This window comes from Cricetulus griseus (genome assembly GCF_003668045.3).
Source record: "Cricetulus griseus strain 17A/GY chromosome 1 unlocalized genomic scaffold, alternate assembly CriGri-PICRH-1.0 chr1_1, whole genome shotgun sequence".
In the NCBI taxonomy this organism is placed as follows: domain Eukaryota; kingdom Metazoa; phylum Chordata; class Mammalia; order Rodentia; family Cricetidae; genus Cricetulus; species Cricetulus griseus.
In genome coordinates this window covers 112,684,372-112,697,355 of record NW_023276807.1, presented here as the reverse complement: position 1 = coordinate 112,697,355, position 12,984 = coordinate 112,684,372, and the positions used below count along the sequence as shown (strand labels likewise).

The following is a 12,984-nucleotide window of genomic DNA, read 5'->3' as shown; positions in this document are numbered from 1 at the left end:
AGCACTTCATTTAAAAATTATTAGATTCATGCGCATTGTTCTTTCAAAGCCACAAAGATCCGCCCCAGATAAGGAACAGTTTGCATACCTTCAGATTTCCAAATCAGAAAACTTCAAAATAGTGAAATGAAGACTGACAGAGCCAGCTCATTTTATTTTGCCAAAGACAGCCTTTAGAAACAATAGCAACCCTTTCCCCCTTCACACAGACCACCAAAAGGGATAGGCTTATAAATTAAGAAAACTTAGCTTAAGGAAGAATTCATTGAGATCTGTTTTATTTTCCTCTCATTGTTGTGGGTTGGCTCATCTTCATCACCCATCACCATCACCGACTGATCCCCCATCTCTAGACCACACTGATCTCTGTTTTGGGGTTGTGGCTTTTATTTCATTAGCACATCAGTCGGTTTAGTTTTGTTGCATGTGGGCTTGCTCTCGAGGAGGTGGTATAACAGGAGGTGGCTATATGGCAGCCATTTCTTCTAAGTAGAGTACGTTATTTCAAATGGCAAATTCAGGGCTATAGGGTAGTGGGAAAGATGATATACAATATCCAGAATTCCTGGAGGTAGCAGCATTTATGCTTAAACTTCAGTTTCATCTAGGGAGTGATGGATGACCTGAGTAGGGAGACAACCTGGGCAGTCAGAATGAGAAATGAAGAGAGGAAATAATTTGACAGAGTGACAACAGACAACTTAGAATGGCCAAGAATGAGGACTTGAAACTAAAGGACCATGCTGGGAAGTTTGCATTAGAAATGGCAAAACTCTAATCACAGCACTCAGGAGGCAGAGGCAGGCTATTGAGGCCAGCCTGGTCTACAAAGCAAGTTCCAGGACAGCCAGCACTACACAGAGAAACCCTGTCTCCAAAAAACAAAAGAAAGAAAGAAAGAAAGAAAGAAAGAAAGAAAGAAAGAAAGAAAGGAAGAAAGGAAAAAAAAAAAAGAAAGAAAGAAAGAAAGAGAGAGAGAGAGAGAGAGAGAGAGAGAGAGAGAGAGAGAGAGCAGAACTTCATTGGATGCTGTTAAACAAGGGAATAACACTTTCAGATTTCATACTAGAGGGGATATTTTGGCTTTTAGACTATAAGCAGCCCTCATGACCTGCTTTATGGAGATCATGTAGCAAGCTTGTTAGCATCTATAACTGCCCTGTGGTTCCCTTTTCCCTAACTGATGATCATATTGACTTTGAACCTTTCAAAAACCCAAATGTGAATTCCAGAACTTGACTCCAATCAAAAACTAATTCTCAAATATACGCTTGAATCTATACTTCTTCCTCATGTTGAGCCTTCCGTTGTGATTTTTTCCAATGTGGAATATGATTATGGTTAATGACTTATTTGACTTTTCTGTTTTATTTTGATGCATGCTGCCTCTGCTACACACAAACTCCTCAACTGCTTTGATTCCCACAGCCAGAAAACATAATCTTGGCTTTGAAGGTAAACTGCATGCCTACTGTTTGTGCCAAGGTGCTGTTTGTCTCAAGTACATGAGTAGCGTTGTCTCTGTCAACACTTTCTGTCGCCCCTGTGGTAGTGTTTAGATTATGTGTTTTGTCTCTGTCTCAGCTGTCATATTTAATTTTTCCTTTGTCTGATGTCAAGATAATCTCCAATGTGCTCAAAGATCATGAGCCATCAAAATTAATTTACAAATTGCTAAATCCTGTGGCCTAGAAATCAACTCTGATAACATCCTAGTGCTGGGAATACAGTTCAGTGGTAGAGCACTCACTGGTATGATGTGTGAGGTTCTGAGTTCAATTTTCAGCGCTGTGGCAGGGTGGGAGGAAAAGAAAGAAAATGGTACACTGTCTAATATTAAGTCAGTAACATTGGGACGGTTTATATAACATAAACTTTTTTCTTGAAGCTAAAACTAATGCACAATAAATATTTCAATATATCTTCTCTCCTCGATTTGTGTTTATTACCTACTGGGGTTCAGAAAATATTTAAATTCCTTTAAGTACTAAATAATTTTATTTGATGATAAATGCTAGCAAAATGTGTAAGTATGTGAGAATTTGTAGTGTTTAGGCTGATTTCTTAATTGGCTCATGATATTAGTCCTCAAGGAAATGCTAACTAGTCAGTTAATAATGGATGCTTGTAGACAGGCAAAAGGACACACATATACATCCTCGGCAACTTCCCTTGCTTTTTATTTTTTCATAGCATTTTAATTTTAATATTGAAGTGGACAATATTCAAGTGTCAGGTGTGCCCCAGTTCACACCTGAGTGCTCATCTATAGTTAATTGCTATCTATTGAATGTTGATTGTGAGCTGTTGTCTTCATTTTGAATCCATGATTGTTCATCCCTCTTGCCCGTGGGGCTCATCATGTTGATGGACATTTTCCTAGTGTAAGAGGACCAGGAGCTTCCAGCATGATGTAACCAACTTCAGTTTTAGTGTTCTCTACCAAGACATTACATTTGCCCTGACAGTGTTGTCAGACCCCAATAAAGCTGCTGTCTGTGCAGCAGGCCATTTAAGAGAAGAGACTGGCATTGAGGCAAGGAAGGCAACGGTTGACAGACAGCTAGTTGGTAGGATGACAGGTTTGTCACCAAGTTCATTTTTCTGAAAATTTAGGTGTGATTATGGAACAGTTGATAAGAGTTCACTGACTGGTGGGCAACTCCCCACAACAGGTGGCCAGAGGATACAGGTGTTCACAATCTTTCTTATCAGGAGATGCTTTTTGTTTGCGCAGATTTCAAGAGCAAAGGTCATGCTTTCTTCAGCTGCTTTTTGTCACTGCAATTTTACACAGTGGACAGGCTAGGGGGAGTGGTGGCACTGAGCTCTCTTTTTGACTGCCACACTATGGTAATGCAGGAAAACATACACCATCTGTGGGGAGATAAGGTGAGGTGGTTAAACAGGAAGTTAGATGTGAGATCAAGGCTCAGGGCAAGCCTACAAGACAAAGTTCCTGTTTTGTTTTTCTCTCTTCATCTAGCTCCTACATCAGCCACTGCTATCTTGCTTTTTTGTCAAGTGTCCACCTGTGGTTTATTGGCATTCTTTAGAAATCTGAGGGACTTTAGGGCTCAGGGTGTAGCTCAGTTGGTAGAATGCTTGCCTAGCATTCATGAATCCATGGATTCTATCCTCAGAAACTAGACGTGGGGACACATATCTGTAATTGAAGTACCCAGGAGGTGGAGTCAGGAGCATCATTCATTACTAGTGAGATCAGCCAGGGATATAGGGAACTTTGTCTTCAAAACAAAACAAAACAGCAGGAGAGTGAGCAAACAAAGAAGAGAAATGTGAGTGACTTTGTGCCTCGTCTGGAATGAGAGATTATTTCATCCTCCAGGACAATGTTCCATGTACACTAGAAAAAGCAAGCAAGGAGAATGAAAATACATTAAGGTCTAGTGATTCTGTATGGAAGTTGTGTTGGCTTCTGGGAATGCAGGACCATTGTGGACACAGGCTGCCAAGCCTTGTACTCATCAGGCCTGCCTCTTGGATGGCATAGAAAACTCCACTTGCTAGTGCCTGGTGATTGCCTAGGCACTTCCTCTTTAACCGTACCTATCTCTAGTTTTCAGGATGACCTGATAAGCGCCATATTGTTACTCCTAGTGTCTGCACAGAAAGGGTAAATTCCTTGTGCTTGATTCACTCAGAATGTCTAGACTTTGTTCAAAATTTGAATTCTTTTATTTATTTATTTTGGATTTATTCCCCTATTTTTATTAATTGATTTATTTTTGCAGCCCAACCACAGTTTCTCCTCCCTCCTCTCCCCCATCCGCCCCTCTTCTCCCAACCATCCACTTCTCCTTTCTCTTCAGAAAAGGGCAGTTCTTCCATATGTATCAGCCAGCAATGGCATATCAAGTTGCAGTGAGACTAGGCACCTCCTACCCTACTAAGGCTGAACAAGGCAACCCAGTATGAGGAAAGGGTCCCAAAAGCAGGTAACAGAGTCAGCGACAGCCCCTGCTTCCACTGTTAGGAGTCCCACAAGAAGACCAAGCTACACAATTGTAGCATATGTTCAGGGCCTAGGTCAGTCCCGTGAAATTTTCTGTTTGGTGGTTCAGTCTCTGTGAGCCCCATGAGCCCAGGTAAGTTGATTCTGTTGGTTTTTTTGTGGTGTCCTTGACCCCTCTGGCTCCCATAATCCTCCCTCCCCTTTTTTCACAAGATTCTCCAAGTTCTAAGGTTTGGTTGTGGGTCTCTGGACCTGTTTTTAGCAGTTGCTGCCTCTCTGGTTACAGTTGGGCTAGACAATGACCTAGGAGTACAGCAGAATACCATTGGGATCATTTCATTGACTTGTTTTTTTCTTTTTTTGGCAATCATGTTTGGGTCCTAGCCCCCTAAGCAGTGTCAGGGGTGGGCTCCCTCTCATAGTATGGGTCTCAAGCTGGATCAGTCATTAGTTGGCTACTCTCATAATTTCTGTGCCCTTTTGTCACAGCATATCTCATCTTCTTTAGCAAATGTTGAGTTTGTAACTAGTTAATGCCATCCAATATGGCTCAAATCTTAATCTCTACTTGCTCCGTCTTCCTGATATAAAGTACCCTGTACATGTATGTCTCGCTATGCAGAGCTTATTTTCAAGCCATCTGGAAAAGAAAATACCTTTGAAGTTGAAAGTAAACCATTTCCCAGTTGACCTTGTTCTTAGGTAACTTCCAGGCAATTGAAAGGAATATTAAACTCTTGGCCAGCATTCTAGTAACTCAGCACTCCACTTCCTTTAGCACAGAACACTTCTAAGTGGAAAAACACGTAAATGCATGCATACTGAGGTACTCACTACTGTGGAATGTTCTTTCGGTTTTGTGTGACATGTGCTATGTCTTGCCTTTGCATTGCAGATTGCCTACTATGAAATCGGAATTCTGATCTGCGCCATCCTGGGGCTGCTGTTCATTATCCTCATGCCTCTGGTGGGCTGCTTCTTTTGTATGTGCCGTTGCTGTAACAAATGTGGTGGAGAAATGCACCATCGGCAGAAGCAGAACGAGCCGTATAGGAGGAAATGCTTGGCTGTTTCGCTCTTGGTGATTTGTCTGCTAATGAGGCAAGTCAAGTCTTGGACCATAGCTATTAGGGCATTGCAAGGTGATGGGGAATGACTCTTTTTACCTTTTAAGTCCATGAGTTTGTTTTGCTTTTCCTCTTTCCCTCCTCCTCCTCCTCCTCCTCCTCCTCCTCCTCCTCCTTTCTTTCTTGTCCAGATAGAATATCACTGCATAGTTTTGACTGTCCTTGGTACTCACTATGTATACCAGTCTGGCTTTGAACTCACAGAGATCTAGCTGCCTCTGCCTCCCAAAGTGCTGGAATGAATATTAATTAATAAAGGTATGCATCAGTACACCCAGCCTTTTTTTTTTTTTCTGGGACAGGATCCCATTACACAGTTTAGGCTAACCTTGAACTTACAGATAGTGAGGACTGCAAAAAGTCCTGGCTGGCCTTGAACTTCCGGTAATGCCTATGTCAACTTTTTGAGTCCTGGGATTACAAGCATGCCCCCACCACATGAGTTTAAAGTGAAACAAAGCAGAAAGGGACATTAGCAGCAACTCAGAAAGTTGCCACTAGAAGTTACCATACTCCATGAGCTGGCCTTTGGTAGTTTTCTCTCTTGAAGATATCCTGAAAAATTGTGTGTGTTTATGTGTGTGGGGAGGTATAGGCACATTGGAATGTGTAGATTCAGGCAATCATATGCCATGACCTGTATGAGGTCACAGGACAACCTTGGATGTAGGCCTTCTCCTTCCACTAAGTTTGAGACAGGGCCTCTTTGTTGTTTTCCACTGAGAATTCTAGGTTAGCTGGCCTGCAGATTTCTAGGGATTCTACTGTCTCCACCTCCCATCTCCCTGTAGGTGTGCTGGGATTGCAGATGTATGAGATAAATGTCTAGCTTTTATATGGTGTCCTAGGATTGGAACTCAAGTCCTCATGCTTGTGGGGCAAGCACTTTTACCCACTGAGCCATCTCCCCATCCCCTGGTAAACTTAATGCCTGAAGCATTTACCTCCCTCCTGATACCTCTGTGGAGGCTGACAAGCAGAAAGCAGGGCCTCCATTTGTTAGTTGATGCAAAAGGAATGTTGACAAGTCCCTGTAAAATTGTGAAGATTGTAGAATGTAAAGAACTTCCTAGTCATTTCAAAACCTGATTTTCTTGAGTTTGCTGTCTGTTTGCTCCTGCTTGTAAATTTTAGATGCACTACCCTTTGTGATCCAGGCTGTTCCATGTAGTTACTGCTGTTGACAGAAGTGTCTAGCTGATGGGCAAACCAGAAACATACAAGCCTTTATGATGAGGCTGTGCTGTTGGATCCACACCTATTCCCCAGCTACACTCCACTGCTCTACACTCATCTTCACTGTACTACTCACCTTTACACTCTTCATCACTCCACTCCACTCCTTTATGTAGATCATCTACACTGTCAGAATGCCCAAAAGGCTACTTAACAGAAAAGGAGACTGGAAAGATGGCTCAGTGCTTAAGAGTGCTTGCTGTTCTTGCAGAGGACCCAAGTTCAGTTCCCAGCACCCACATTGGGCTGCTGACAACCATCCATAATCCCAGCCTTAGGGATCCAACACCCTTTTCTGGCCTCTATGAGCACTGTACTCAGTTGCATACACTCTTACACAGACACACAAGTGTGTACGTAAGTAAAAGTAAAGATGAATCTGGAAAGAAAAGGAAAAGCAAAACCTACCCATACCTAGCATTCTGGGAAGGTTTTGGATATCATTGTAAGTTAGCTTTGGTAATGATTACCCTGGTGGACTAAATCAGGCTCGCCCTCAGGAAGCTGGCTACCTCCGAAATTCATCGAAGTATAGGATGTGCTTACCACTCCCTGGCTTGGAGGCTAGAAGATTCTCAGGAAAAAACCAAAAAGCAAAAACAACAACAACAACAAAAAACCACAGATTGAACTGTAGCCTACCTGAACATCTTGAGTCTTTGTTGATGGGGATAAGAGATTGTGATTGCTTAAAATGTAAATAAGTAACATTTGAGAAGGAAGAGATCAGTTATCCACTAAAAGCATTTATTCAGCTTTCACTGGCCAATTTCCATAGAAAGTGATAGGAAAAAAGAGTCTTCAGATTCTGAAGATTTAGTCTGTAAAAGCCCCTAAATCTTTATTCATAAGTATGTATGGGAGGAAATTATTTTCCACAATGTACAGACAGTTTCTAATGCTGTATGTCCTATGAATAAAAATTCCTGTCTTCTCCTCAAAATCTGAAAACATTTTACTATACTGCACCAAAGCACCCTTTGGGTAGCCTAGCAAAGCTTTCATGTGACAGAGAAGGGGACCCACTGATGTTTTATGGCCAGTTTGCCTTAGGTCCATTTTTCTCAGTGTTTTCATATTCTATCATTGACTGTTAACTGTTAAAATGCAGAAAAATTAATTTATGTCACTCCAATATTTGCTTAAAAATACGGTGACTATCAGAGAGTGTCTAAATCAACACAAAAGGGGCCATTCATTCTCTATTTTGTTTAAATGAGAAGTTTAAATTAGAGATCATAGTTGGAAACAAGTATCCGTCAATATAGTAAAGTTTTTATCAGTTGCTAGTATTTACACATTGGGAGGTTTTATATAAAAACTCAGGTTTGCAGTGTTTGTAGATGCTGGGAAGTTCCTGCAATACTTAGTGGTAGCACTTTGAAGAACTACAGAAAAAAATGCTCTGCCAGCTACCTGACAACTCCCAGGTCCCAAGCCACCCCGTTTCCTCTGATGCTCTATGCATGACCATGAGGGTCTTAGACTTGTCACTTTAAAAATTATTATTATTGTTGTCATTATTATTATTATCATCTTCTTCATTTGGGTGTTTTATTTTCATGCATGTATGTCCATCACATTTGTGCCTAGTGCCCACAAAGGTCAGATCACCAGAAACTGAAGTTACAAAGCTACTATGCAGGTGCTGGGGTTTGAACCTGGGTCCTCTGGAAAAGCAGCCAGTGCTAACTACTAAGCCATCTCTTCAGCCCCTGGACTTGTCATTTTTAACTTAAATAAACAAACATCTACACAGAAAATTTGCTGGGAAAGCCATTAAGTTTGTTTGCAGGACTTTGTTTAGCACAGATTTTTGTTAGAGTTACTGATAACATGATTTTGATCATCTTGAGTAGGATTTTCTAGACCTATGTTCTTGGCAGTCAGTGTTGGACCAAAAAGTTGTATGGCAGTTCATTGATCTGACTGATGATCTTGTGAGTAAAGCCTTTATATAATAAAACACAAGGACAGTTTCTGCTTCCACACTCTGCTTGAACAGATAGTGTGTGAGCAGATCAAGTTTAGAACATGCAAAAAGCTCAGTCTCCAACCACTTCCTTCAGGCACCCCTGTAAGGGACGGCTCCTACTAGGCAAAGTTGACAGGGTAAGCTACTATACAGGTGCTGGGGTTTGAACCTGGGTCCTCTGGAAAAGCAGCCAGTGCTAACTACTAAGCCATCTCTTCAGCCCCTGGACTTGTCATTTTTAACTTAAATAAACAAACATCTACACAGAAAATTTGCTGGGAAAGCCATTAAGTTTGTTTGCAGTAATTACCTCCCTAGGTAATTACTGACTCATCTTAAGGACATTGAACTTAGGTAGAAATAAAGACAAACTCCAGCAGGCACTGTGACACATGCCATCAGAGGTCACTGTGGGGGGGTCTTCCATGGTGTATTTAGGGGAAAGGTTCAAGAGGAAGTAGTGGACTTCCCGGTCCACTTAGACATTTTTCTGTAACCAAATGGGTCTGCAGCCCAGTAGAGCCAATGGAGAGAAAGGGAGAGTCCCCCAGGGTGGATTTCAGGTCTATTTAGGAGTGATCCTGACTTATGGCATAGATGTTTGAACCTGACTTAGTTAAATAAAGACCCTGTCACATTTTTTTATTTGTGCATGCATTTGTGTCTTGCTTCTGTACATAACTCTAAAATCATTAAGTCACTTGTCCTAACTTAGCATGAGAGTGTCATGCTAGTCAATAAAGATTATTACTGAGGCACACTGTCTGCTTTGTATACAAGTGTAAGTTTGGGACAGACAGTAGTGGATCATTATGAAGTCCAAATGGTACAGAACATTCTGTCTTCATTTTCTGAGATTGCCCTAAGGAAGGACTCAAGCTTAAAATAAATAAGTCCCAGGGAATTTGTGGATGCTCCCTAGCCCCTATCCTTTGCAGCTTGAGCAAAGCTTATACAGTCTAGGCTGAATTCCAAACGGTTTATATCATCAGATCCAAACTGGCCTTTGTGATGGCTGCTGAGGCTCAGAGAGAAGGGTGTTTGCAGAGCTCGTATGTGTGTCACTGTGGGGAGGGGAGTCTAGTTGTGTGTGGGGGAATCCAGTGCCAAGTCACGTGTTCCCCCTCACCTACTCATTCTGCTGCAGCTCACTTGACAGAATAAAGTACTGCTCAGAGTCATGTGCCACATAGGTGTGTTAGGGCCACTTTGGGAGCCCTAAAGGACCTGTGCATCACTGCCACTGGAAGACATGCTTTAAGAAAGAGAAGCCATGAATGAACTAAGCATCCTCCGGAAGCAGCAGTACTTTTTACTTGCTTAAAAGAATTTTTCATTATATGCCCACGTGTGTCTATGTGCAGATGTGTGATTGTGTGTGTGTGTGTGTGTGTGTGTGTGTGTGTGTGTGTGTGTGTGTATGCTTGTGTAGGTATGTGCATGCTAGTGTAAGTTAACTTGAAAGCCATTGGATGCCCTGGAGTTGAAATTTCAGTTTGCTGTCAGCAGCCCAATGTGGATGCTAGGAACTGAACTTGGGTTCTTTGGAAGAGCAATAAGTGTTCTTAACTGTTGAGCCATCCCTTCAGCCCCATGCAGCAGTAGTTTTGCAGGATGAATACCTGTCCTGAGTCTCGGGATTTTGGGCAACATAGGATTTTTTTCAATGTAATCTGTATGTGTGTGTGTATACTGCTTCATTTTTCCCAAGTTTTACCTCTTACTTGCAAAACTGTTCTTAAAATCTATCTCCATGTAGGCTTCATAGTTACAAAGTAACAATTTTGGTCTTTTGGATCTGTGTGGAAAATGTTTTTTGCACTATTTATTTATTTCTTGCTGCCCTCTAGTGGTCATATCTAAAAGTATTTTGGAAAGTATTTTGGGTTTTATCTCCCCTGCAGGTTGTTGGGTGGGGGTTGTTTTGTTTTAATTTTGAGAGAAGGTCCCTGTTCATACAGTTCAGGTTATCCGGAACTCTGAGGTCTCTCACCTTACTCTTTCAAGCTTCAGGATTACAGCGGTACACCATCAAGCCTGGAATTTACTCCTAAATTTTAAAATGTTAATGTTCAGAGGCTCTGCCTCAACAAATCAAGGGATAGCTGGTGGCAAAAAAAAAAAAAAAAAAAAAAAAAAAAAAAAAAAAAAAAAAAAAAAAAAAAAAAAAAAAAAAAAAAAAAAAAAAAAAAAAGAAAGAAAAAGAAAAAGAAAAAAGAAAGGAAAAAAGGAAAAAAAGAAGAAGTCTAAGAAATTTTAATATGTTTAAAGTCAGTCTTTTGTGATGAGTGGCAAAGAAGGTTTGAATTTCATACAATGCAGTCTTTCCTGCAAAATGACTTTGTTAAAGATTTTGGAGTTCATTATGATGTGTATTTTATGTAGAGGAAAGTATCCTTTTCATAAGCACATATTCAAGAATTTCCATGAAGAATACCCAGTCATTAAAGAGCCCTTGGCCTTCCCCACAATAACCATGGTGTTTTTTTTTTTTTTTAGCACCATCATTTGTTTTGGTTTTATGCTTTATATAAATGAAGTGTGTATCATGGTTTGTTTCAAGATTGGCACCTGGGCACAATCTAATATTGTGTGGGAAGGAAATCACGGTGGGCATATTTTATCACAGCAGTAGGAAATGAACCTATGCCTTCCTGTAGTGCTTTAATGTTGAAATATCTTATTTCTTTTCAATCTGGACAATATAGAAGCTAACAATCAGATGAAAAATCACCAGAATGTTCCAATCCCCCTTACCATCTCGCCAATTCCCTCTCCTCTGGGGGTAGCTCAGGTGCACTGGGGTGTTTGTGTGGGCACATGAGGGCATACACACAGAGTATATACACATGTCCCTGATACTGCCTGCCACCTTTGCAACTTTCCGTCCAGCGTTTGTTGTGGATATTGTTCATTTATGAGAGTCACAATGCAGTGCTTCATCCTAAATGGAGGTTTGTCTTCAGAGATCTTAGTCCTGTTTTGGGTCCCCATTTTGGTGGTGTGCTAATGGTGGCCTTAGTGGGTAGGCTGCAATGGGAGGGGACAGAGGTGACTGTTAAGCAGCCCCTGTGGTGCCAATGCCAGTGAATCTTGGCCAACACTTTTTATTCTTCCCTTTCCCTGCAGCCTTGGCATCATGTATAGCTTTGTGGCCAATCACCAGGTAAGGACCCAGATCAAAAGGACCCAGAAACTGGCAGAGAGCAATTTCAGAGACTTGCAAGTGTTCCTGAGCGAAACCCCAAAGGTAAAAACTTGCGACCTGCACATTCCATGGCACTTTGTGTCAGCCGCTCTGAGTCCCTGTGTGTTTGGAAGTTCAGCCAAACCTTTATTATTATTATTATTATTATTATTATTATTATTATTATTATTAATTGGTCATGTTTTATTACTGGGTATTGAAATAGCTCTCTGTGTATCTTTTATTTAATATTTTTAAATTTTACATACTAACCTTAGTTCCTCCTCCCTCCCCCACTTCCTCCCATTCACTCCAGAGAGGGTAAGGCCTCTCTTGGGGAGTCAACAAAGTCTGACATATCAAGTTGGTCAGCTAAACCTTTTAAGAAGCCAGTGAACCCACATAGACGGGTGTTGCCCTTTAGTATTGTAGATGAAGAAACACAGCCAGAGAGCCATTCTCAAATACACCAAAGCAGTTTCCATAGCATCAGGGCTTACATGTCTTTAATTATTTTATTTAGGTGTAACAAAATCACAGCACATATAAATGTATCTAGTAATTTTAAGAGTCTCACTGTGGGTGTTTGATTTTTGTTGTTGTTGTTGGTGGTGGTGGCAGTAAATTCACCTGTTATCATTTCATAGTTACTAGTATGATGGAATTCTTTAGCTTTATGCATACTTGTTTATTATCTGTGTGGATGTGTCAGTCTCCTTTGGAAGAACTCTCTCTCTCTCTCTCTCTCTCTCTCTCTCTCTCTCTCTCTCACACACACACACACACACACACACACACACACACACACACTGGTCATTTTGGAAGAAGGCAAACAGTGACTAAAAGGCAAGGACAGGGAGGAACTCTTTCTGTCCGTTACCTAGGAGTGTGTTGATCTGTTACCTGCTCAGAATGTGGTTTGAAAGGTATCTGAGCAGGAGCTGACTTAACTGTGTGATGCTCTTTAGCATCAGCATAGAGAAGAGTCCCCCAGCACTTTTGGGTCCTTAAACAAGAAGTGGCTTTCTAGGTTGATTGTTTCCTCAAAATACTGCATATGAAGTGTGTCACATAGCTTCAAGCAAAAACAAAAACAAAGACAAAACAACAACAAAAGATCAAAAAAAGTCATGGAAGCATTTGGGAGGGTGGAGAGTAGAGAAGTTAACTCTACATGGCTTTACAGTGTAGTACAGGTGGGATTACTTTTTCCACACCTTATAAACAAAAACTCAAAATGTTTTTCCTGTAACATCCTGAAGATTCCACAGGAACCCCCCTTTTCACTCCCCAAATGCCAAAAGTAGTAATAGTGGCTCACAAAAATTAGGATTGCTTTCATCATCTTATAAAGATGATAAATTACTGTGACTTTGGGAAAACTTACCTGTGTGAACATATATGAAGACCACTAACAGACAGAAATTATACAGATAATTGAATAAGCAACTGACAGATGGAATATAACTGTCCCCAAAGAGAG

The 12,984-nt window shown here is 41.0% G+C and overlaps 1 protein-coding gene across 2 annotated transcripts in view; it reads left to right on the top strand.

The window, feature by feature from the left end:
* Positions 1–12,984, top strand: part of Prom1 (prominin 1) — a 95,178-nt gene that overhangs the window by 34,079 nt on the left and 48,115 nt on the right. For both annotated transcript variants that reach the window (XM_035452750.1, XM_035452749.1), the window contains exons 3-4: positions 4,872–5,077; positions 11,444–11,564. In XM_035452750.1, the coding sequence (XP_035308641.1) occupies positions 4,872–5,077; positions 11,444–11,564 (327 nt within the window). The remainder of the gene's footprint in view (positions 1–4,871; positions 5,078–11,443; positions 11,565–12,984) is intronic.